This window comes from Vanellus vanellus (genome assembly GCF_965231255.1).
Source record: "Vanellus vanellus genome assembly, chromosome: 5".
Lineage (NCBI taxonomy): Eukaryota > Metazoa > Chordata > Aves > Charadriiformes > Charadriidae > Vanellus > Vanellus vanellus.
Genome location: NC_138910.1, coordinates 79,288,692 through 79,316,431, shown reverse-complemented (window position 1 = coordinate 79,316,431; position 27,740 = coordinate 79,288,692). Strand labels below are relative to the sequence as shown.

General features: G+C 38.3%; 1 protein-coding gene across 1 annotated transcript; it reads right to left on the bottom strand.

The window, feature by feature from the left end:
- Nucleotides 1-613: 613 nt before the first annotated feature.
- On the bottom strand, nt 614-27,695 carry ATG4C (autophagy related 4C cysteine peptidase). The gene is made up of 11 exons (XM_082483641.1): nt 27,499-27,695; nt 24,022-24,152; nt 22,628-22,711; nt 21,735-21,968; nt 18,336-18,666; nt 16,273-16,343; nt 14,659-14,795; nt 10,930-11,008; nt 10,181-10,257; nt 5,754-5,873; nt 614-1,885 (listed from the first exon to the last, which is right to left on the bottom strand). Exons 2-11 carry the CDS (start codon nt 24,095-24,097, stop codon nt 1,715-1,717), a joined length of 1,380 nt encoding a protein of 459 aa, XP_082339767.1. The 5' UTR covers nt 24,098-24,152; nt 27,499-27,695; the 3' UTR covers nt 614-1,714.
- Nucleotides 27,696-27,740: the final 45 nt, after the last annotated feature.

Here is a 27,740-nt window from a genome sequence, read left to right as displayed (position 1 = left end):
GACATTCACAATTCTCCTCATTTTGACATCTAAATTCCATAAATATGTTGTTTACTCCCTCTTCTGGGCTATTAATGGAAAATATTAAGCAAGATCAAGCCAAACACTCTCACATACATGCAGCATCTAAAAGTAATATTATGCCAATTATTAGTAGGATTCAACAGTGCAGAAGTTACTAATTTAGACAAATGATGTGCGGGTTGCTTTTTTTTTTTCCTGAAAACAAGTGAACACAATCTCATTTTGGCTTTTTTGAATATTAACTCAATTAACACATGCAAATGCATACGCCAGCACTGACACATACACATATTTGATCTAGTTCTGCCTGAAATGTATCTATTAGTCACTTCTTTCTCATAAAAGGGAAAAAGGTGCTTTAATGAATACATGTGATGCTTATTATTTGGATCGGCAACATTTGTGCCTCCTGTGCCTGAACAGCACTTAGAATAGGTTAACATTTGGTTTACAACACAACAATAAAATTTGCCTTTATTGCAAATAAACAGAGTATTCACACCTTACAATATTGTTTTAGAAGCAGGATTATATTCACTCTTAGAGAATCTAATATTAATATAAAAGACACATGCATTTAACGTTTTCACACCTTTTTTATTTTCCAAGCAGTGTTAATACGTATTTTAAATATTGCATTTTACTTTGTTAAAACATGAAACTATTTATGTACACTTGTTTGCAATCTGAGAACACATACCATCAAGTAATCATTTGTACAGTAATAACATGTATCAAAACAAACAAACAAAAAAATCACAGCCCAGAATTTTTAACAGCCACCCCCCCATTTGCTTTGATTTAAAAGCTGTGCTAACAGGAGAGAAGCCTCAACATTATAGTACTTGAAGCAGGAAACAAACACCGCTCTCTTCTAATAATTGTCTTTAGCTGCTTTGATTGGTTGCAGTTAATATTAATAGTATAACCTTTAAAAATTGTGGGGAAAGGTAATACTTTATCTTCACTCCTCGTATTAAGGCTCCAAAGCAAGCTTAATGAGAAACCATTATAAAATCATACTGCTAAATAGTATCTTAACTCACAATTCAGCCTATATAATTATATCAGTATTGCAACTGACAATTACTACTGATATATCAAACTTACCTTTCCTATGCTGTGCTGCTCAGGATGTGTGTCACGACTACAGCATTAACTATTATTTGGGCTTACGTAGCGAGACAGACGAGAGTTCTACCCTTACCCACATGAACACAGAACTCAAATTTTGCTTACAAACAGAAATAACACAGTCTCAAAACCTACGGATATGCGGCTGCAACATAAAATCCACATGCGTCTGGCAGCCTCTGCTCAGGATTTGTCCTGGACTGGCACCACATTAGGGTGACAAGTTCAGCTTTAGGGACTGGCCATGCTTTTTAAGAGGGCAAGACCAGGACGTAGGCACACTGCAGCACACCTGGCTCGAATCAATGCCTTTTGTCTTCACCGGCACAACAAACTCATCCAACTAGGAGTAACCAAAAATAATTAGCAAGTGCGTTTACAAATGACATTTTAAAGACTATTAACATATAAAACATTATCATCTCTATGAAAATAGACCAATTTCAGAACAAGCTTGCCTTTCGGGGGAGGAGGACACATACTTTTTTTTATTTTTTATGTTTTAAAAGGCAAGTGTTCTCTTGGACAGCTGCCAATAGTCCTGTGTAAAACATCCTTAAAGCAAGACAAACTCCTCCGTACTAAATCTTTTTAATCTTTTCTTTTCGTCCTCAGAAAAAAGGTGTTTTTCTTCATGGAGTGGACTGGAAGCAAAGTCATAGTCTCTGGAATGACCCTTCACAAAAGTAAACAAGGGATATTTCTCCTTAGACGAAGATTTCAGCATCTACAATGTAAAACACATACCAGATAAAAAGTTAATTGGAAATGAAGAAATACAGTAAGTAGTGATATTTATCTGACTGTGACTGCAAAGTAAAAAATTGCATTTTTTATTTTTATTATCATCATATTAAAACAAAAGCTTTGCACAATCTAAACATCCCCTCCTCCCGTTAAACAAACATTGACTTCCGTTTCTTCTTCAGGTAGCTGCTAATTTGATGCCTAACCCTGCCTCTCCTTCCATATGGATCACCTCTACCTGCTGTTTGTTTCACTGCAGCTGGAGCTCTCGTAGGAAGATAAAATACTCGACAAAATAGTTAATGGCCGTAACGTTCTCCTCAAATACAGGTATGAATTCTGCGGCAACTAAGCATCTCAGAGAGGTATTTTTATTGTAGAATCAGCGTCTACAATAATCAATGTTTTTATTAAAAGTTTAAACACATACACCTATGTAAATAAGCCAGTCAAGAGCACATGGCTACAACCAGATTGATGACAGTAACAGGCTGTGGTAACCAGGGTGCCAAAAATCTACATTTATAAATAAGAAAACTGAGCATGTAGAAAGCAGGTGGTGGGGAATGATAAATACTAAAACAGATCAGCAAAATACCTTTAATAGCTGATAAAAGTCATCCAAATACTGAAAGACATTTCAGCATTTCAGGCTGTTTTGGACACTTAATTGTTCACCGATTATTTTTTTTTTTAATAATATTTTTTAATGTCTTACCTGCTTTGAAAAATCAGCACAGTGATGCAATGACATGCAGAACTACATTAGCCTAGAGGTACACACTATGTGGAAGTAAAATCACTACACCTGATTTCATGAGAACAATTAATCTAAAACAGTACAAAAACCTAAATAGATCTTTAAACAGTAAGAAAAAAAGACAGTCAGGGACAGGTGGGTGTTTAAAAAAAAAAAAACAAAACATCACACTCACAGTAAAATCCTTGATTTTTACTGTGGTCTGAAATTTTCAACTTTATTCTAGTCTATTTTAATTGCATTTGGCTATTGTAATGTGAAACCTGGGTAAAAGAGCAAGGAGATACAGGAGAGACATGCACACAGTAATAACCAAAAGCAAAAGAAGAGTAACAAATAAGCATTAGGAAGAATAAAAAGTTTGTAAGACGTACAGTGGCTTTGTTTCTTGAGAAGACTAGATAATTGGATGCAAACCCTTTCATCTCCAGGGGCTGAATACAAGTGGGCTTAGTAGGAACAGAAATTGATAGCCACACGAAGGCTGTTCGCTGGTCTGTGGAGTGCACGGGTGGACTTAGGCCAGCTCCTAATTGCAAGTTTGCAACAGAAAACTCATCATGCATCCCAGGGAAGGCAGGGCGACTGAACAACCACCACACCTTTAAAGGTGGTCCCTCCAAATTGGAACAGAAATACACCTGCAGTTCCACTGCCCTTGTCCGTGTTCAACCCTCCCTGAAACCTCCTTTTCTACAGGCAAGTGTAACACCTCTCACTGGGCACTATGGGAGGTGATGAAATGCATAATGTAAACTGGGCAGACAGAGAAGTGCTTAAACAAGAGTCGAGTGGAACTTGGTTAAGATTACTGCAGTTATTATCAGGCTATATCTCACTCAGCGATCACAGATAATTTGAAACTCTAAAGAACTCGCAAGTTCTTTGGATACCACTGTGATGATTTCTCCAGAGAAGTTTATTGATAAATATCAGTATTTTTTAGTATTTCAGTGTTAGAGTCAGACTGCCACTGTTGTGGCTGCGACAATTAATTCTTTGTGCTGAACTGCGTCCAAGTTCAACACTCACTCAGTCCAGTTCTTCAGACAACTTTTCATTTCTGCTGAGAACCTGCGCTCCAAACAGTCCAACGCAGTTGTAGCCCAAGCAGACTATTTATTTGCTGTCATGGGTTTCGACAGGGAAACAATTCACTGCATTAGCAGAAAGACAAGCCTGGTACTAGTTAAACAACAATGTAAAGTAGCAGCAGAGGCTGTGGCCAGGAAAAGGCAGAGCCATCCCGGGTGCTGAGCAAGGCCAGGGCTTCTTGCGGACCTCCTGAATTTGCCACATGGCGTTGAGAAGCCCAGCAGGAACTAATGTGCCTGCTTGGTATTTGTGCTGGAAGTGCGAGACAGAAGACTACAGCCAGTCGGTAAATCCATCCTTCTCAATCCTTCTCCTTAATCTATCAGCTATTTAATTCCAGGTATTATTAAACTACTTAATGATAGCTGCCTAACTAGCAAGTACAGAAACAAAGGGTAACTTGAATGTGATTTGAACGGAGTTTCACCAATCGTTCCATTTGGGCCCGTGATTTCAATGCCCTAATTTCTCTATCATTCAATATATGGCTCATAAGGTTTATCCTCAAGTAATACAAGCTAAATCTTTTCTCCCACCTCTTCCTGCCCAGAAAAGGAGCTAGAACCTCAATGTTTTAGGCTAGCCTACATAGCGCACACGGGGAGTATACTGCAATTTATAGTTGAAGAGTTATCGCGCTCAAATTGCGAACAAAGGGAAAAATAAGGGAAGAGCAGGAAAAAGCAATGGATGTGAAAGATCATAGAATGTTTCTCACATTGTATTTGTATCCAAACTTTCCTCTATTTTCAAACTTACTGTGCCTGAAATATATTTATATAAAATAATGTTATTAATATGAAAGAACTTCTATCTAAAGTACCAGGATAATAGCTCCAAGACTTAGATCAGCCATGAGCATTTTCTCTACATATGTTCAGAAAAAGAAATGTACTTAATCCCAAACTTGAAAGAAAAGAAAGAAAGAACTTCCAATGCAACTGATTTTGTAGTTAGATTTTTTTTACCATGTTACTACATTATTTCTTATACACAACAGAACATGAAAACATGGAAGAATAGAAATGTCACTATTTAAACTTTCCATACATCTGTTGCTTAGGAACTTCTACTTCTTTAAATCTATTTTCTACCTCTGTGAAAATCAAAGAAACAACTTCAGCGTCAATCAACATCTACTAAAGATTATATACAATTAAATAAGGTATTAAGTTTAAAATCAATTTTTTGCTATCATTTTAATGCCACTTAGCAAGAGATTCAGAATGCTGTGCAAGCATTCTTTATGCTGTTGTGATAACCACTGTGGTTAGAATATTAATATTGTGACCACCTTCCGCTGCATCCTTTCATAGTCTTTAAAAAAAAAACAAACAACCCAAAACCACAAAACATAGTTATTTGCTACCACTGCTAATCCAACATATTAATAAAGCTGTACTTCATGCACTCACATGCTGTAATAAGCAAGGAAAATAAGTCAATTACATTTGGACCTAAATGCACTATACTGACGTTTTTCAAGTGGAAGGATGTGACCAGACAGATTTGCTGGGTGATACGTTCTCTGTAGACTTCAAAACATTGTCACCAAATCATAAACAAGCTGCTTTACACTGAAATGCCATCAGAAAAAGCACTAACGAGAAACCATGTACTATTTTGGCTTGCTTAAATTCTTCCACTGGAACCCCCTGCCTGCCCAGGGCCCGCCCGCCTTTTCGGCATTCCCGCCGGGCAGGGGGCAGTCCCGCCGCTCGGAGGGCCGCCGCAATATTCCCATTTCACGAGTGCCACCTCGTGGGCCCGCCTGTGCCAGCTCGGCCGCCCAGGTTCTCCCCTGCTTCTACCTATAGGTAAAATCGGATAAAACGAAAAGCCGTCTCGATTTCTCATGATTATAAAAGCAGCAATAAACATCAAGAGAATGATGTCTATTTAGAAGAGCGAAGCCGATTCTCTCCCCTTATCCATACACAGTACACACACGCCTTTCTGGCTGAAGAATCGATTTGGTGACTTCGACACCTACCTTCGTTATTTCTTCAGAAGCCTTCTCAAAGTCCTGCACAGTTCTACAATAAAATCCTATTGTGCAGCTCGGATCCATTTTTTTGAATGACATCTTTTTGGGAGAAGGACAGTGGAATGACTGCAAGTTTCAAGATTAAAAAACATGATACACGGTTAAGGTTGAGAACGGTACAGACCAATGCACTTGCTTTTTTTTCCACCAAGAGCTTTACCGTACAATCCCCTGTATCACTTGAATTAAAACCCAGCACACGCTTCTGAAGTTATTTCTTCCAACCCCCCCCAAACGTTCAAGTAATTCCGCTCCTCTCCCCATGTATAAAACCTCCTGCTGTTTACACTGTATTCCCCAAACTTGCACACACCACCACGCTAGTTTGAAATCTGTCAAAGGTCTGCCGCTCCGAGCACTACTTTATGAATATTCCCAAGGCATAGGAGGTGAATGCTCTTCTGCAAATTGAATTTGTAACAGCTTTTGCACTATCTTATAATTACTGCTTTACTACCACCGCCCATTGCCCCTTTCCCTCCCCCAGCCTCTATAAGAGAGACATAATGGAATAAACCGACCTCATGCATTTTCCTTCAGTAAATGAAATGGGTTAAAAACCCCACAAAAACTACAAAAGCAAAGGTATATTACAATAATCCACAAGTAGGAAAAAAACAAACAACATGCCCTCCGTTATAAATGTTTTTTTCCTAACGTGAAATCTCTTTTCAAGACAGATGATGCTGTGAACCGATACTCTCAGCAGCCATGCTATAAGAAAAACCAAACAAATACAAAAACCTCTTCCCCACACTTCTCATTCACAGGTTTTTAAAGAAAAGGTAAGTATATGCTATCTACCCTGACTACGTGTTTATTTATTACAGGAACTGGAGTTTTGGTAAAGCTCATTGTCTAATAACTGAAATTATTTCGTCACCGCTGTCTCTCAAAGGTAGTCTTCTTTATTCCGCTTCTAACATGCAGAACTACCCCGTCATCCGACCGCTATTAAATCGCTAACAACCCTGCTGCAGCTGCTCAGTAACAACTGCGAACACACCATGTCTGCACCGCGCTGCAACGGGGATAGCGCTGTACTAAAACACAGATTTTGTTTTTCATGAACTTCCCCCAGTGATCGATATTCTCCAGCGGATATTCTGTGCTATTCCCTTTCACGTTTACACGCAAGCCGTGCACAGCTCACAGCTCCTCTGGCACAGCGCCGGCCAGCACAGGACCAGGACAGCTTACCAACGCAACCGAACACCAGGACAGAGCAACACAGCTCATTTCTTACCAACACCAGTGTGTTCCTCTGTAAAGGATCGCTCACAACTGCTACAATCTAATTTGACTACAGCAACAGCAGCCCCTGACAGCTAACATCAAGCAGTCTGGATATTAGAAACCCTTTTTATCTTTTTTTTTTTTTTTTTTGCCAGTCAGAAAAGTCAATCTACAGAAGACGACAGTGCGTTACCTAATCTGAGAGTATCTGTCAGTGTAACAGTTTTACATATTGAAGTATATTGGTTCTTTACTTGTGATTACAAATCTAAGAGAGGTATTTCTATAAAAGCTCTGCTAGAAAATATAAGCAAAGATGAGAAGTTCTATTACTATGAGATTAATTTTAATCACTGTTTTTTCTCCTAATTCTGGTCAAATTTTATATGCAGAAATTCTATTTTGAATATTCATTCCTGAGTCATCAAATACATACATCGAACCCTGCCTCGCATACCACATTTCGGCAACAACACTGTAACTACAGTTGTTCTGTGCTGTTCAGGGCAGAAGTCTTAATGCTACACAAATCACTGTACAACAAAGAAGTGGGTAGGCATTTTTTTTTCCCCACTCCTCCAAACAAATGGATTCTGGAAGCCAATACAGAGTGGATTGATTTCCAACTTATTCTGGACAATTTGTCAATTTTGAAAATACTCCCTACAGATAAATCTAACAAGCAACTATCCACACTAAGAAAGCAATTTCTGTTTACTTTTGACATTTCTGGACAAAGATATAATACTATTAAATGCACTAAGCATTAAATTGCAATATATTTTCCGTCTGCAGAAAAGCATTAGGATGCGATCAAGCCAAGCTGGCAGCTCGCGTAGCTTCAAAATACATTTTAAAACCTTATTATTATTTGGAAATTCATATTAATGCCAGCCTGCAGCACAATCTGGAGGATTAGTCATAGGAACAGAAACCAAAAAGCTGTATATTTTTTGTAGCTTGCCCACCGAGCTACAGTGTGACCTTAAGGAAGTCACTTCAGCTCTGCTTCTTTGTGCTCTTCCTATCTTTTCTCTGGCTTACCCAATTAAACTGTAAAATCTTCAGAGAAGGCACTGTATTTTACTACCGTTATTAGCATAAACGGGCGAAGATCTTGGTTATAATCTCTAGCCGCTGCCACAACACAAATAAATAAGAGCTGGGGCTCACCAACTCTTTTTCCAAATATCTCAATGGGGTAAATCAAAGGCATCTCTAAAAATAATGAAAGTTTCTGTCTAGGATATTTTTTTTATATATTTTGCTGCTATGTTCTTTTTTTTTTTTAATTCATAACCCTCTCATTTTCTAGAGAATCTTATACTCCTACATTATTTGTCACGCCAATTAAAGCATCTTGTTAAGCATAAATACTGAAAGAAAAATGTCGTGTTTGCTTTACGTTGGACCTAGAGTTTAACGTTAGCACTGTATAAACCCTTTCATATATATAAGCATTTTTCCTAAATACTATTTGATGGTACTTTGATTAAGGTATTGTGATCAATTTCAATGTCTGTTAACAAATCTTTCTTTTCATGACAATAATAGACAGGACCATTGCAGTTCACTGTTCTCAGTTCAAGTTAACTCTTGGCTGCTATACAAAACAGAAGCTATGAAGATATGTAACTTCATTACACACCATTTGACTTACATTCTAAGGGTAAACAGTCAATATAAGACCACCTATTCAATTCCTCAGGTGAAAGTCCAAGAGTTGCGTATGACTCGCTTCCACTGTTTACAGGACTTTACTGCAAAACTAAGAATTCTACATTAAGTAACTAGTATTTCAGGGGTGATGGTGATACATACATAATCTTCTTCCTTATTTAAATGCAGTGTGTGTTTTCTGAAGCGGTGTTTACATGTTTAGGAGTACTTAACTTCACAGAACGCAATGGCATGAAGAACCACTACTAATAACCAACTCTGTTCTAGAGCAGTTGATGCTGTCCTAAGCAGTGGATGCACCCAGAGAGTGTTTCTACACTGACTGAAGAGTTGCTCCAAGGAGGCTGCATGTTCATGTGAAAGTTGGAGACAAGATCAAGAAGGAGAGTTTGTATGGATGGCACCGAGTACTTCTACTGTGAGTACTGTGGCTATTGAACACTTACTTCTGCCACTGATAATGTTTTCCCATGGTACCTGTAAATTGAGTTCTTTAATAACCTCTTTTAGCTCTATCTATTTTCAATGCAAGTTATTTGGCAAGAGGTTAAAGAAAAGGGAAAACACTACTGTAAACAAAACAAGCATGATTTTTAAGACCTAGGTGTAGCCTGAAAAGATGCATTCACTACGTCTAGATGTGCTCAGAAAGTCGTGGCCTCGAAAGGGGTCGGGGGGAAAGAAAGAACAAATGCAGCACCTACACTTTCAGACCTGTCGGTTTCCTGGAAACCACTATTCCATAAAAGTAGCTTGACTAAAAATAATAATAAAACTTGTTAAAAGAAACAGTTCAGAAGACTTGAGTAAAATTCTTCTAGTAACCACAAACTTCACTGATAATCAGCCTCAAAAATTTCCACTTGTATGAAGATAAAGAAATGACCTGCAAAATTGTTAGGAGCAGAAGTTACATTTAAAATGATAAGCACCTATTCCAGTATAGAAACATTACACATTCCTGGATCAAGAAGCAGCAGGTGAACCTATAGGAACTCTGATTCCAACCTGACAACAGACTCCTACTATTATTACAGTAATTCTCTCCATGATGTTGATTGCAACTTGAATTTAAAATAAAAGAAAAATGACCAAAAAGACGAACTAACAAAACCAAATCCAAATAACTCAGGTTTAAGTACTCCAAATATTGTCTATTTTCTTTGATGGAAAAATAATTAAATGAAGTGATAATCTATTTTTGAGGTTTTCTGTCATTAAAAAGAAATTGACGAAGATTAATGAACGAAGATTAATGAAGTAAAAATTAAAACCCCATATTGAGTTTTTAACCTCTGGTCATTTTTGTTGATTATAGGCCTATAAAGAAGGGCAGAACTTTGATAAATAACATGTAACTGTAAACCCATAAAGCTGCAGCTAGCGAGAACATCTCTAAATAATTAGTGTTTGATTCATATGGGAAGAAAACAGTGCCAGGTCTATATCCATACTACCTCAAGAGGGAAATCCTTTATGCTGACATCTACAAAAGATTGGCAGTAATGAGGATCCATGTAAATCAAACTGTCATCTACAAGGACAAAACAGAAGACAAGTAATTCAAAAAACACCTTATTATTACACTGCTTACAATCCAATTTCTATGCAGAACAGCTGAAAAAAAAAAAAAAAAAAGCCAGCAAGGAACTGCTTGCCAGGCTGATATTCATTGACTGAAGCATAGGTTTTTGCAGGACAGATTAACTTTTGCATAATCAAATATGCTTGTATAAGCAGAATTTTTATAAAGTGATGAGACTGTCATTTAATTTTTGGTGATAAAATTACTTTTACAAACACACAATTATATTCTGGAGTTTGCATATGAAAAATGTATTGTGCTACTTCATCCTGACAGGAAGAATATATTGCTTGTCATTTAAGCATCAAGTAACACCACTTAAACTAGTAAAAAGTAAATACGTAAATAAGAACTGCCAGATAGTAACAGCAAACGCTCCTGAAGTTCGGTGAAACAGATAAATTATGCCTTGTTTATGCAACAACGGAAATTAAATGTACATTCTACAGAATCCAATTACTATATGGGGTAAATGACAAATGACTGGACTTTGGTAGATATGATGAATTAATAAGGTACTCATTTTGCTATTTTAATCATGCTATTTCCCACTGGTTTGATATTAACTTCCTAACTCTTAAAGAAAAATACTGAAGAGACATAACATATTAAAACACTAACCTTGAAATCCAGCAAAGTAATACGACTGCTTGGGTTTGCCACCAATAATACCAACACAATACTCAAGGCTTAAGATTCCCTATAAGCAGAACAGTAAACAATTAGGACAGTATTAATCACATTAAAATATTTGCTCTTTCTCTACTGTTTTTAGGCAAATAACTTTGGTTTTGGGGTTTTTTTTTTGGTTTTTTGTTTTTTGTTTTTTGTTTTTTTTTTTTTTTTTGAAGACTGACTTCATGATTTTCTGGGGCTTAACTCAATTTTTAGGAGCTTACAACTGACCAAAGCGAAAACATGCCAGCAGATATTCCAGACAAAGTCCTCCCTTTTCATGAGATGCCCATACATTGAGAGAATTGGCAGTATCATTTTCAGGGAGGAGACAAAATGTAATGTCATACAAGTTGTGAACAGGTTGCTTGGTTAAAAGATACCAAAGTAGTCAGATTTACGGAGTTCATATACATTTACATTCTGTGGCCCTGGGGGTTCTCTTCTTTTTGCATTCAAATGCAGAGGTCTGTCTAGAATATAAACTTTTACATCAGAGGGAGAAAGGATGGTTGAAGTTAAGAGTGGTTACAAGATACAGCTCTAAAATCAGCAGCCCAAAATACAGGAGGAGAGACACACAACACCCCCCACCCCCCCCCCCCCAAGCCCCATAAATGTTACTGGATGCCGACTGTGAGGGTAGAGGAATCGGAGCCATCGGTATGTAGCAACTTTGAGAAAGAGACATTGCTAATATACCTAATGGGATTTAAAGAGGGACGTGGGGTGAAATACAGTAATCTTTTCAGTCTGGAGGTGTAAAGGAAGAAATAATACACCTGCAGCCACTGCAAAGCAAGGAGCCGCCAAGGACAGAAAGAGTTGGGATATCAGCCGTGGGGTACAGCCACACCAGTGCTGCCAGTGTATTTCTGTTCATCCAGGATGAAGAGAGTTGGGTTCTGTTATCCATGTGTCGGTGCTGGCACACAAACCTAGCAGACGCAGCATTACATAAGAAAATGTTGATTTTATGGATATACCTGCTAGTGCTGGGTAGAAGGATTTACCCATCCACTCACAATTTTGCCAAAGTAAGAACACTGCAGTAGTTTAACTGACTGCAATTCCTCTGTCACCCACGAGCTCTGGATGCAGTCACAGACTATGGACACCAAAGAAATCACCCTTATGGTTTCTCTATTGAAAGAAGTACCTAGCAAAGGAATGGAAGAAGGCACGGAGAGCTTTTGTCCCTCTCCCTTCAACATATTTCTACTCTTCTCGCTTTCATGAGGTTCTGTTTCTTAACAGGGCTCATTAGGATTTTTGTGAGTATTCAGTCTTGGCTTAACACAGTTCTCCATTAGTTATCCCACCAACTCCAGTGGGAGCTGACTTTTGCCAACATTAAGTACTTCGGAAAGCTGAGCCCAACTGTTCTAATGCAATTGAAGCCCAAGACCGTTAAATACTCTGAAAACTGAACAGCCTTTCAATGTCCATAAATCACAGTGCTTTTCTTGGGGCACTAGACAAGTGGTGGGTCCAAAAACTTGGATGCTGGCCCAAACAGGGACAGCAATCTGGAAGACTATCAGTGGAGCTAAAGTGAAATCTCCATCAGCTGGCAGTCATTATCTACATCTTTGCCTCTATGAGATCAGCCATTAAAAGCATAACCCCTATGTTATCATTATATAAGTAGGGAAAACTTCTCTCAAAATTATTGCTATTTCATGTACTAATAAGATCAAAGCTGTTCGAGATAAAATGTTCTCTGCGTAGTAATGCAACTAACAAAAACTGTTGTGCTCCTCACCTGAGATGCTAACAGAGTCAACTTCAGCAAGGTTTATGTGGGTTAAGAGAAAGTGCTGCCTATTTAAAATATGAATGAGAAGACTTTTTTAGAAAACGCTCCTCAATGGCTGAGCACTCAGAGCATTTAGGCTGATCAGAGGCAAAGGCTGAAAAAGCTATGGAGGACACATCCTCTGCCAGTGAAACAGAAAGGGAGCAAAGCTACTTAGAGTAATGAATAACTGTTTAATCTATGGGAATTTTCTTGTAGAAGTGAATTATAAAAAATTTATCAATTTTCATCCATAAATATAAAATCCTTTGTAAAAATTACCTCTTGTACTACATTTGAAAATCTGCATTTTTAACTTAAATCCAGACCCCCAGAAATTTAGTCACTTCTTGTGAACAGTCAAGCTAAAGATTGGAGTGAGTAATATATGCAATTGAAAGCTCTCTTATCACAGTCTCCATTATAAAAGACTGCAAAAGGCACTACCAGGCTTGGTAAATGAGCAGCAGAAATCACGCCGGTAAGGCCAGTTGTACAAGGCAAGCTTAAATAACGTGACTCTGCTGTGAAACCCAGTGCCACGCAAACATATTTTACTCTGGCAAAAGAGCGTTTTTGAGAGCTAAATTGAGAAAGCCTCTGCAGGGTAAAACTAGCCAGGGATCCGTCAATAATAAAAGCTGGCATTAAAGAACTGGAGTCACTTTTCTTTTGCTGAGAAAGCCTTATGAAAGTTGCAGAAGCAACTGTTTGTTAGCTTACAAACGAAGGCACTCTGTGTTTTCCTGGACCTGACTGATTCAAAGACTTTTTTGCAGTTAACATTGAAAGTAAAGTAAGGTTGCTGTAGATCATGTCTGAGACCACAGGCTTATCTTAACCGTAAGAATTAAACTTGTACAAAACCGTCTGAAAATACAAGGAAAAGAATCAGGAAAGAAAAACAATTTAATATTTCATTGCTAAAATAAAATGCTTCTTTGCTCTGTCTCTCCATGCCATTAAAAACAACTGTTTTCCTAACATTTTACAGAGAAGAGACAGTCACAATAAAAAAATTACAGACTCTCAGATTTTGTTCATGCTACTACTACACTTGTGGTATTTTAGAAATTAAATGAATTTAAAGACACAAACAGCAGCACGGAAAACGATAAAGCAGCAGGGCTAGGAGAACAATCTCTTCCCTAAGAGAAGTATTCTTGTGCTGAAGAGGCAGGATTACCGCGTGTCCTCAGGTGTTCACACTATAAGCAGAACCTCTGCTGAAAGAAAAAAGGGGACAGCATAGACTTTCCTCCCCTCTGCTTTCTCCTCGAGTTTTACTTTTCTCCCGTTCATTTTTATTTGTGGTAACTGCTTGCTACTCTTGCATCACTGTCCTTAGAACATTCATCCTAACATCCAGATAGTGAAAAAAACCAACTTGAAGTAGTGACTAAAGATATCAAAAAGTTATAACCCCTCTCTTAAGGGGAAGAAAAAGACAAAAGAAAATGGAAAGAACAGACAAGCAACAACCTTAAACCATTTGACATTTAAGAAAATAAGAAACAGAATAAGGAATTTGGTATATTTATGTTTTAAAATGCTGACTGATACTTAATATAGCAGAACTCTAATAGCATATGTAACTAAATTACCATTTGTAATTTAAGCCGCTGCATTAATGTCTTTTCAGGTAGCTACTTTAGGAGCAGGACAGTTATCACTGCTTTACCAAGGGACATCATGTGCTCTGCAATTATGCCTGATCTTGTAATAGGGAAATTTAAAATCTGTAAAGTCAAACTTTACAACCTTCAACTGTAAAATCACCACCACACATTTAATAGGTAGAAGATTACCATCGTGAAGTCGCTTTTCATATCACCTAGTCCTACTATTTAAAAAATGATTGAACTCTCATTTCATACCTTTACAAACTCTAAGTAGTCCATGTTTGTTCTCTCTCCACCGAGTCTCACAGGAACTAATATAATTACAGCTTTTGTGTCTGCTTTTCCAGAATCCATAAAAGAACATTGTCTGTCAATAACATCTGAACTGTAGACTGAAAGGAGACACATGCAAATGTTCATATTTAAAATACAATGCTTACCTTTTACAAAGACACACCTACAACCTGTCAATACTTAGTTTGACAAACTAAAACTACAGTCTTTCAAAATATTACTGTCCTCCTGAAATCTAACTCCTGAGTGGCTGACGAAAAACAGCGTTATGCCACCTTATTTGTAGCAATATTCTGTAGAATGGTAATGTGCTGCTGCTAAGATACACTGTCAGGAAAATGCAGAAGGGGTAAGTTAGGAGAAAACCAATAAATATTTACTCACTTGATATAAACTTCTAAAAGGAGTAACTTAAAACTTGAAAGCCTACACCTAACAGAAACATCTACATGTTAAAGGAAAAAAAAGACAATAATTGATTTTAATAAATACTCAAAGTTCACTGTCTAGAGTTAACACAACACAGTCACTGAAAAAGAATGAAAAAAATGTGGTACTACTGCTTATTCCCTCCAAGCTAAGAGAGATGCAAAAAATCATCACCAGAACAAAGAAGCGAAAAACTAATTGAATTTTAAAAGTTGCCACTGTAATAGTAAGTCAGGTGAAACTGGTTTGTAGTGTACGATTAAACAGTATCTCTTTAAAACCAGCTTGATTGATTACCCAGGGATGTCGGTCTCGTCTGTCCCATCCCAAGATCAGTTATGACATAACTAGAATTTCTGGCAGCTGAACATGGCTACTGAAGTAATACATTGTGCTTAGCTTTGAAAGACTATAGTCATTAGCGTAAAGTTTCACTACACATTTAGTTTATCTTGTCATCATTTTCTGCTCTTGAACATCCAGAGCTCTAAGCTCCTCTGCCTGTTATTGATTAGTTAAAATGCCACGTTGGCGCAGAAGAAAGATTACCACTGACTCGAGTTCACTATCCTGCTCACATCTTTGAACTCCAAGTGAGAATGACCTCTTACTATTCTAAGGGACTGGTGCAGTGGTTGTTTCCCCTCTAGAAAAATGGATAAGAGAATCTTGTGATGCAAAAGACAAAAAAAAAAAAAAAAAAGTAACTAACAAATCTACTCTAACTGAACTGAAGTATTTTGCAGTTGTTTGGGGGGGTTATTTTTAATAAGATGGAAGTTCTTACTAGCTAATTGCTAAAACAACATTGAAGCGTGTACAAAACAGATTATTAAGTGATTTAAATCCAACACAAAAAATTACAACAGGCAAATAGTAAGAAAAAGTTATCTTGCTGGATTTGGAATGCCACTCTTCCACTGTAAGATACCAAACAAGATACGTACAAAGCTTTCAAGTTGTGATGTCTGATTCTCAAAGAGAATAAACATCTGCATGTATCAAGAACCCCTTTGTCTACATAATTTCAATTTTGAGGATCCATTTTTGACTTTATTTTTACCTTTAGAGCTCTATTGTTACTTACTGAAAGGCATAAAAAGCATCTAAAATATTTGCAAAAATCTAGATAATCACAACATTTACCTGTACAATCCTGAGCAACATAGACTGTTACTCCTTGTAGCTCAGGGTCTCTTGCTTCTTCAACAGCTTTTCTAAGTACAAACACAAAACTATTTAACTCATCTCTGATTTTAAAGAAATTAACAGTAAATAAATAATTTGATTTTTAGAAACAGGTTGGTTTTAATTGTTTGCTGTTGGGGTTTTGGGGGGTTTGGGTTTTTGGGGGTTTTGTTTCTTTGTTTTTTTTTTTTTTTTTTTTAATTCAAGATACCTTCCCTTTCTGATACAGATTCAGGGGGTGGGTGGTGGGTGGGGTGTGTGTTTGTTTTTAAACACTGGATACCAAGATCCGGTGTATATGGCAACACAGTATTGCCAAGCAAAGATGACAATGTCTGGCTTTTTAGAAGAAACAATGAAAACCACACAAAAAAAAAAGCCCAAAGAACACATTAAATTATAATGAAATTTGTATTCACTACCTAATTTCTTTCTGTTTGTAACAATTTTCTGTCATGTACATTGGGATAACAAAGGCTAAATTTGCTGACAAAAATATTATTTTCATCTCAATAGATCTCTTTAGTTGACCTCAGTTCATCTAACTAGCCACAAATTAGCACCTCATGTCTATGGAAATAAAGGCTTGCACATAAAAAGCTGTAAGGTTTCACCAAAACTTTCAAAAAGATAACTGCAATACTAGGCTACCCTCAAAAGAGTAAGAGTAATGGACCTAAAAACTAAAAAGAAAATATATGTCGATAGTCTAAAGCATGATCATCAATCAAGGACAACATATGTAAAGAAATTAAACTGTTCAAAATAGAAGATTAGCCTTTGACTTCAATACCTGCTTGCATTAAATGGTCACTATCCCTTTATTTCACCATATATTTTGAGGAATCATTTAATACAGTCGTTCTCAAGTTATGAGAGAGCTATACATTGTTAGTGCTGCTGTGAGAGAGAAAGGAGATGTAGGAAAGGAACCTTTGCAGTCGGAAATCACCAGTGGGCTTGTGTTGAATGGAATTCTGAACCAAATCCTCCCACACCCCCTGCTCCAATTAGGTAAACAGGCTACTGTAATTTAAAGCAAGCAAGAAGAATTCTGACAGTTCCTATCATTAGAAAAAAAAAAATATAGAAGAAAACACGTGAATAATGCTAACCTCTCTCATCCTTCTATGCATTTGCATGTATGCACACACACCCCCCTGATTATTTCAGTACAGGTTCACTTAAGATTAATGTACTTTTATACTAAATACTGAATTCTTCTATTCATATATATAGATATATGCTATATAGATAGTATGAACGCTGAGTTCTGCAGCTTAAATGACTTATTAGTGATTCAGTTTATACGTAAACTGGAATCCACTAAGAGCATAAGCATATAAGGCTATAAAAAAACCAAACCAAACCAATCAGTAGTATTCAAAGAAATGGCATGTAAAGGCACATAGTATGGAGAAATTTGACTTTCGACTTTTTTTTTTTTTAACCACACTGAATGTCACAGACCCTTTACTTTTACTGTGATATAATTATAATATTAATAGTCCCATACATTTACAGTTTCACAAGAATTTGATGTGTGCAAAGAAATGCTGAAAACATCAATTTTAGCTCTGACATTTCATTACACTATCAGTACATTACAGCCCCCAGGTTACAGTATAAAAAAAAAAAAAAAATCTATAATGTTATGCATGTTCCAAGGTTGAAAGAGTGGTTAGTTTTTAGAACATTTCATTAAATGCAGCTCTACTTAAAACCCTCAGTTTGGGAGAAATACTTGGGACTTCTACTGCCCAAGGTATGGGAAAACAGGAATGTTGTTTTTTTCCTGAAATAAGATTGAACAAAGGCTGAGAGTTCTGTTTCTGCACCTACCGCTATTTCCCTTCCTGCCTGTGAAAAATCTCTAGAATTGCTACTAATATGGACATTTTACAAAGCCAATAATGAACAGTTAGATGCTCAATTAAGCTGAAGTAATCTCATGACACTTTGAAATGCTTCTCCTGTAATGTGTAAGGCATGGTAACAACAAAGAATAAAGGTATTTTTACCTTAAAATGTGTGCAACAACTGCAGGCCCGTACCAATCTCCAGCAATTTTTCCAGACTTCTTTCCATATTCTATTAGCTGATGTAAGCCAAAAGCTGCCAGCGGAGAGTCGCCAAACCAAGAAATTATTTTTCTATGATAAACTTCATTTCTCTTTTCATTGTCATCACAGTTTCTCTTTAATGTTCCCTGGTGATGATTTGACAGGATCTTGGGTTCCCTTTCTGCTGTAAGCGATGCTTCGAATGATGCTGTCAGCTTTTTCACTGTATGGGCTGTCCACGATTCAGAATCTGAATTGTCAATGTCCAACGCATCTGGCCAGACCCAGGCTGCAGCACAAATTTCAAGATGCATATTAGACTTAATATTAACTTTTTAGTATAATTAGCAAGGCACATCCCCTTCTCCCCCATGTTCCCCAAAACAGTAATATGTCTGTTAAAATGTAAGCAAAGAATTCAAGTGAAATATACGATGTACTTTTATTTTCTGCTGAATGATAGGTGAAATGAAATACTACTAATAGTACTTTTTTTAGCGGTTTATGCTATCTGAGACAGTAGGTCAGACTCCACGATCCCAGTCAGTCAAGATACACAAGATATACAAGGCACAGGTTAGAACTATCTTACATATAAAAAATATGAAAATTAGCTATTAAGTACCATCTAAGAAGTTTTATCCAAGTCAAACAAGCAGGTTCAAAAGCTGTTTTTATTTCTTCTGGTTTGTCACATTATTAAAAAAATAAATAAATAGACAAACCTGAGGAATTATTCATGTAAAAGCAAACACTTGTTCCTGCCAAAATGCCAAAGGAGATCAGCAGAAAAACAGACAAGATTTCTTTATTCACTAAGTTTGTGAATTCTTTACCTAGATTACAAGACAAACTTGTTGAAATATTATTCAGCACAGCATATACAGTCTGCATTTCCAGCGAAAGGTTTCTCTAACAATGCATCCTACACGCAGCATTCCTCTTACAGCATAATGGTGGTTCAGCAAATCTAGAGAACAGCAACGCTTCCCTTGTCGGATAATGGAAAAATCACTCCCACAAGTTCAAACAACTACTTGCAACACAGAGCATGTGAGGAAACCTCCGCAGCACAGTGACCACACTGTTAGACCAGAACGCATCCTGCAGTGCACATCCCAGCAGGCAAGGGGAAGGCTGCCACCTGCAAGCAAGGAACAAACCCTACGGATGAGGTGCTTTCCCTCAGCCAGTCAGATTTGGGTAAGCTCCTGGAGGTTCAGAAAGATGCCATTATCGCAGTGAGAGGGACCTTTCCTGACAGAGAGCAAGAACCGCAGCCCTCCTCGTAACTCTTACCGAAGTATCCTTGTAAACGTCTTTGAGAAACAAAGAGGAAGCACAGAGGCAACTATATTCTAATTGTAGCATCTAACTTAGGGTTCCAGTAGTGTCACAAGTATTGCTGGTAATGGCCATAATCCATGTCACCCACTCATTACAGTGTGACAGCCACCCCACATCAATGCCCCTCACCACAAGTGACACCCCTCTGTGAAGCCTCATGTTAATTTTTCGCTGCAGACCCAGGCAGACACATGCATAAGCTCATTGAAACATCACAGGCCTTGCTACTCCTGTACTGTGAGCTTCAAATTTAAGTCAGCGTCTTTAGCACAGGCATTTCAAAGTAAAGCTTACCAGTACCTTAATATCTAAAATAAAAACTCATTTACAACATCATTCAACAATATCTGGAACATTCCACGTAGCAGTGGAAGTGGAAGTAGTAACTGCAGTCAAGTTTTGCTTTGTAACAGAAACAATACCATTAAACTATAATGAAAACATCTCTGGGAAAAGAGTAAACAGCGATGAAAAACTTCACGGAAACACTTAAATATGTTTGAAAAGCTACCCAGACCTCATAAAAAGCTTTTCAAAAGATAATTCACCAGCTGTCAGAAGACTAGGTGATGAGAAAAGTACTCCAGAAAGACCATACATATTCCATTTTTCTACACATTTGGATTGCCACCGAAACACTAGCACTCTGGAATCACCAAATCACTTTCCAAATTAGGATGCATGGGGGACAGTGCAAGGAATTCTTTATAACCATGGATTTTAAAGATATAAACCTGGGGCTTTTTTGTTTGGGGTTACTTGAGAATGAGCCATTATGCATTCCTACTCACAGGTAGTCTTCTGATCAAATTTTTTTATTTCTTTAAATGTATGTATAACAAAAGCTGTATTTAAGGGATTTGTGTTCTCAGCAGAAGTATTTTCATACGTTCTGATATTTGCAATCAGTCAACAGGGATAATGTATGTTTTATGACTTAAATATCTACAGCAAAAGGAACATTCAGTAAGCCAATCTGACAGTTCGGTCATGACACTGCCAAGAAAGACGACTTTGTGATGCAGCTGGTTTGGGACTCTGTTCACAGCTTACATCATATTTGCACAGCGAGTACAAAGTATTATCAAAACAGGCTTTCAGAACTATCTTCTGCTAAAGTATTCCTGGGATCCAACAATTTGCTGAGTAAACAATACACTGTATTCTCTCTAACTAACATGCCTGGGTGGCATCAGGCCCATGCCCTGGATCATTTTGACAACAAGCAGCGGTGACAGGGCAGGACCAATTGTTTGAAAGGGGCAATGTGGTCAATTACGAAAAGTATGGAGAAGAGGATGGCAAGAAAAGGTGGTTAACTATGAGAATCAAAAATACCCCTATGCAGGACCTGGCTCAGCTTGGAAGAATGGGGAGGATGTGCACGCCTTCCGAGTCTCCTAAAGCTATTTCTTTAAAACAGCTGTGACTGAGGGAGGACTTTGAGATAGACAATGATAGGGAAAAAAGGGAAGTTCCTCTGTGAGTACTCGTGGGGGAAGGGAGGAAATGAAATAGTGAAAATTTCAACACTAAGAATGATGTATTGAAGTTAGATTAGAATCCCTCTATTAACTCAATATATGAATACTAGAAGAATTGAATAATGTAAAACTTTAGAACTGATAAAAGAACACCACTTTTGCCATAGCCCACAGCTATGGGCTGTGGAACCTATTTCCACACCTTGAGTTCAAGGAATGAGCAATATTCAAGAGAATCCCAGGTGTGGGATCACAAATTTTTGTGGTATTTTACTTCACGGTTAGCTTCGGTGGAGTTTCCAGTATCTTCCTTTGCCACACCTTGGTATTCCCTTTCTCAGAAATGGAAAGCAGGTCAGCTACATCACTGCTCTGATGGCATGCAACAATTCCAGTGTCAATGAGAGGAAGTCCAGAACCAAAACCAGCACGCCTTTTCAATTCTGGCTACATAAAGCCCATCACACTCCCTGCAGAACACCTGTGCTTATCATGCCAAACATAGAGCTCTTCTCTCGTAACTTACCTCTGCCAAGAAAATGAAGCATAAGACCTTGAGCCAGCAGCATTTGACCAGTTCTCAGCGTGCAACCCCAACCACAGTCTGTTGTTAATGCAGACCCCTTTATCTGAGGAAATTCCTCTCTGTAAGTCAGCCATATCCTAGAAATAAAGTCTTTACGAAACTCCTCAACATTGCCTGAAATCTCCGTGTTGATTTTATCAAAATTGGACCCATCTGTAGAGAGTTCACCAGATTCTGTAAGGCAAAGCACAGTTTAAGTTATAACTTCTGTTATTAGAAGGTAAGTAAAAAACATGCAAGCATTCTATTAGAAAAATGGGGCAAACTTGCAAAAGTAACAATCACTTCAAATACAAGAAAGGAAAATTAGAAGGCAAATGTAACAGAAATGTGCCAGCTGGGAAAAAAAAAAAAAAAAAAAAAAAAAAAAAAGAGCAATGCAGCCAACATCACTGTGCCAGTGGAATTGCTGACTTGCAAGTAAGCAACTGCTTCATTCACCTAAACGTAAATGGTCAAATAAAGAGAGATTCTTAGAAAACTGCATGCTGGAAAATGATAACGAAGGTGTTGGTGTAGTGACTCTTTGTACAGGTGTTGTCACTATTTCATTCAGGAGTTTTTAGAAAGAAATAGGTAAATGAAGTGAATTGCAAATTACAGCACTAATATTTACAGAAAGAACAAGACTTCAGTGTAAAATCTGAATAAAGCAGGTTCGGATGGGTTGCATTAGTGGTGGCGTTAGACATTTAAATGAGTACTTTCTAGGATTTTCATATTCACATTTTGAATTGGGTAATTATTAATGGTGGTCTTTCTAGAAGATTAAAAATATATCCACAGAGCTCCTGCCGAACAAGATTGGAATGAGTTAAGTGCTATGTACATACCATCAGTTTTGAAGTGGTAACATTTTCCCAGCAGAAAGACCGGAGAGTTTCTACTGAAGTAAGTTTTTGTTTTCAACACCCAACCTAAAACGGATGCAAAAAAATACAAATTTGTGACTAAAGTATTCCGAAAAGGAATTTCTAATAGCATCTGCTTAAGCCAAAGGTAACCCATGAAAGAGGAATATAGAGAAAATATACTGAAATTGGGTTTTGCTTTCATAAATAACAAAGGGTTTAATAGTTCTACAAAACACAGATTAAAGTTCTGGTTTAAAACTAACAATGTTACCCATATATGAATGTCTGAATATGAACAGAATGGTACTACTGCGCAGAAATCGTTAGGACACAGAAATGCTAACGCTAAGCTTAAGTTGTTTTGTCTCTATTGTGAGTTCATTACTGCATAGTTTGATTCTTGAGGTTTCCAAGTCCTATAATAACATACAGTAAAATTCACATATGACCACTGAAAATGGATGAAGAGTAGTGCTTTTCCCGTAGGATTAAACAAATATATTTCATCACAAAATTAAATTGCAAATTTCAACACAAAAAGAGTAGCATACGTTGTACAAATTCAAAGGGACAAAATTTGCTTTTTAGGTTTTGGCAATGTCCCCAGACAGTAGCTTTTTTCACTTAAGTCTAAATCCTATGGTGTTTTATATCCTAGGTCCATAGAGTTTCTTGAACTTTTCCCATGACATATAGGGTGTAATGACTACTATTCCCCTTTAGCCATGTGATAGCCTTAGAGAAAGTAGAAGAAAAGTATCTTTTCATCTTGCCAGACATCTCCAAGGCTCAGTTATGAGAATTAACAAAATTTATCAGAAGCCTGATGGTAAATCTGAGCAACCTCAATCCTAGAGAGAAACTAGAAAAAATAAGGTTAAGAACAGATTAGTGAAGGGCACACCTGAAAATCTGGTTGCTTATAAACAAATTACTGATGTTCAACTGTGAAAAAGTATGTTACTCAAGTGTATGCAGTAGATTCTTCAAGTGGAGTTTGTATTTCACACACCATCCTATTTTTTCCAGAAAGGTATATATAAAAAATAAAATATCTTTGCACAGATGAGTCCATATTATCCCTGTTTAAGAGTCTATGCAAATCTGGGGTCACGTACACAATGTATTTACCATTTTCAAAATAAGTCATTTAAAAAAGTAATTATGCAAATTTATTTGAAAAATGAAAAGCTAAACAAGTTTGCTTACTCAGGCTGTTTATTATATCAAAGTAAAAATGGTTTCAAGGGCCATATTGCATTTTTATTATTAATATTAGTTAAGTTTCTGAATCATTATCCCATTCATGTCAAGAAGTAACATTCCATTCATTTCAATGGAGACAGGATTTTACTGTTCAGTGTTTCACTTACTGTATTTCATGTTGTGCCATGCAGACATAAACTTTGATTTTATCTTTTCTACTTCATCTGTCCCTGTGGCCTCCATATTCAAATTCTAGAGAAAAAGCCATCGCTGTCTTGTAAGATGTTCAATTCCGCTTCTGTAAAAACAAAAATATAAACATATCCATGGGCACTGAGAACACAGGGTATCGTATCATCACCAGCCCACTTCGGCACTTAAGCCTAACATGACCAGAAACAGTAATAAACTTACAGAATCTTCCACTTCCAGGGACCGAGAAGCAATCACATGTTCCATGAATAAGTAATAAAAACATTTAATTCCAAATACACACCAATAAAATTACTATACAAAGCTAAATAAAATATAATGTTCTCCAACAGCTCTCTATTGCACAACAAACTGATCTATCGCATATAAACTGTGCTGGCATACGAGTACTCTCTTTCTAATTGGCAGTGAAATGAAGAGCTACAATGCATTTCACTAAATAAGAGTCGGTGCTATTCTTTTCTGCTGAATAGAATACAATAAGCACTTTTTTCCCCACATCAGGGTTCCTGAGCACCAATAAACAAATCTTGATTTTTAAAACAGCATTGGTTTCAGATTTCTAATAATGACTTTTCTAAGCCAAAATTTACATGCATTGGAGGAACTGAAATACAAAGTGCAAGATGTTTTGCTGTACGGGTACAAGGCAGAAAGTGCATAGTACTGAAAATGTGTATAGTAAGTGGCATAATTTTTTACCGAATTAACTTGCTAGATAGGTAACATCAAAAGATTAGCAGAATTCTGTCATAAAATCAGTGTTTACTTTACATCCCTTTGAATTATCACTTGCAGTGCAAAAAAGGCTCTCTTCTGATTTGATCGTGTTGTCTACAGTTGTCCAGCTGTATTACAAGAATGAGAGTGGTAAAATGGTGGTGAAAACCACTACAGTGCAGATTAATTTTGTAAAAACTGCTCACAAATTTTTGGGGGGAGGGTGCTGAAATGCACTGACTCTGAACTGCAAGACAAGACAGACTTTACCTTAAAAGCAACCTAAACTGGCAATAATACAGAAAGAATATATACTACCTTTATCCGTTTCTAAGAAATATGAGAAAACGGGACGGAACTCCCTTTGTAGTCCACCTGCACCACTCAGTAACCTGCAATTTGCTATTAATTGACAGAGCTCCCTTCGCTGCATGTATTCTGTGAATGGTTCACTTTAAAACAGTTGACACAGGTTTTCTTGATGATATTTGGTAGCCCAAACCCTTGTATAGACAGCTGAAAAATTAAGAGCTCCCTCTTCAACAGTACCTCTTGTGGGACATCAAAAGTTGATCCAGTGATACATCACTGCAACCTTCACCATATTTTTAGCTAAGTTCTGGTAACATCAGATGATGATGTGAATGAAAGTGAACTATCTCATGTAATTAATAAACTTGGACCAGGAGCACACACCATCACTGATGCTATACATACCCTCCTCACTTTAAAAGAAGAATCTAGAACTGTGTTTACTTTTCCATGTGTTAGTCCCACTGAATTGGGATCAAAAGCAGGACGGAGACTAAACCACGTTACTTAAAATATGCTCCCAGTGGAGAGAAGTAAGTAAAACCTAACCACTGATGGTGTAATTGAAGAGAGTGGAAGATGTCAGGGTGCCAATGTCTTCAGAGCCTGAAGGTACTCGCACAGATGCACTGCTTCTGGGATCTGTAGGTAGGGCAAGGAAAACAGCAATCTACTGCCCAAGCCATTCCTAGAATGTTTTTCTACCATTCCACTGTATAATTTCCTAAAAGTCTGTCAACAACTTTTTGACGGCTCAAGAGGCAATGTAAGCTCACAAACATGGGGGAAGACTGACATTTTTTTGCTAGTGAAAATAACAAATGCCTACAACCTGATTTACTCTGATTAACCTTGTGTTAAACTGGGTTTTTGTAGGGGGAGGAAGGCAATTTAAGGTTGGGTTTTAATTTCTTGTCTTTCCCCCCCCCTCTTTTTGTTTAGGAGAAAAAAAGGAAAGACTTTGCAGATGTGTGTCACTGACTCCAGCTGGCAAAGCTGGTAAGATTAACTTCTCCAGGAGGTGTGTTTGGTCCAGCCTGTCCTCACGTGATCATTCACTAACAGTCATTTATGCAGGGGCCACTCATTGCCTTAAAAGCTAATACCTGTAAAATCTCCCTCTGGCTAAAATTAGGAATGAAACAAACTCTACTGTTCCGAAAGGGCCTGAAGGAAAAATTATTGAAATGAGGAAGAAGCTCATTTTCCTTTAAAAGACAATGGTCATTGCAGCACATTTTTCTTCCATCCCGTTACATTTCTTCCTCAGCATTATGCTAAAGATGTGAAAAGGACTTCTAAGAAGAATGCTAACACAAAACAGGCACATTTATTCCACTGGAAAAAATGCAGGCTCTTCCCATCAACGCAGGAAGGTATCAGTAATAGTTCCACTGAAATTAATGGAACAGCATTAGGAGAAGGTCACAGGGACTGCGGATTCAAGCCCAACGGGCACAATGCAACCCCTGTTATTAAATCTAAAACTAATGGGTTTATACTGAAGTTGCCTCATTTAAGAAGTTATCTCGAATGGACATTACTGGGATGGTGTTACTCCACGGAGCGGCAGGACACACCTCTGAATGGAAAGTGAAGTCCTGTCCTGTCCTCTCAGAGCCCCCATTACCCAGTCTCTGAGGAGGGACAATTACAGCATGGTGGCTGTTTGTTAACAGTGATGGAAAAAAAGCTCCCTAACAAGAAAATTTGTTAATTTTCATTAACAGAAAAAACAAGCTAACCTGCCAATGCAACTATAACAAAAGGGATGAATGAAGTCTAAATGTGAGTATCGTTATTAATTTAAGAACGAAGACCCCTTTCACTTCCTTCCTACCTGGAGAGAACCTGAACTAGCAGCAGCGACAGCAAAATCCACACAGAAGTCCCGGACGGACAATAACGCCAAGAAGTCATTTTTAAGGCGAGAGTCCTTTCTAGCTGTAAACACACATTCACACGGTTAGAAATAATACTTTGTAAAGGGCAGGTGAAGAAAAACAGCTTGTTTTTTTTTTTCCTTCGTTAATCCTGAGCGAACACCGAACGTTTTACCCACGCAAAGCCAAGCCGGAGCCACTGGCGGAGCCGCCGCCTCCCTCCTCGCCCGCTCCCGCCCCGGCCCTCCGCCGCCGGGGAGGCCGCTCTCCGGGCCCTCCTCACACCGACTCCTGCGGGCTTTGTCCCTCCCGGCGGGAGGCGAACGCGGCCCCGCCACCGGCCACACCGCGGTTACCACAGCCCGGCCGGGAACGCGGCGCCGGGCCCGGGACGCCGCCCGCGGGTCCGCCCGGCAGCGGCCGCCTCTCTGCCGCCACTCCTGAGGCGTTCCAGCCCGCCCGGCGCCGCAGGTCGCACCACCCCCGCCCCACGTCCCTCCGCCGGCCGCCGCTCACCCCTCAGGGAGCCGCCGGGCGCTTAACGCTTCCCCGCTCCCGCCATGGCCGCGGCCCTCCGCGGCCGCCGTAAAGGGGGCGGAGGAGCCTCTCGCACGGCGACCCGCTGCGAGTCCGCCGCTTGCAGCCGTAAGGCGGTGGGAACGCCGCTTACTCGCCCGGTGAGCTCCGTGGCGCAGCCGACTGGGGAGCGGCCTCCCGCGGCTTCAGCCGTGAGGGAACGGCGCGGGACTACAGCTCCC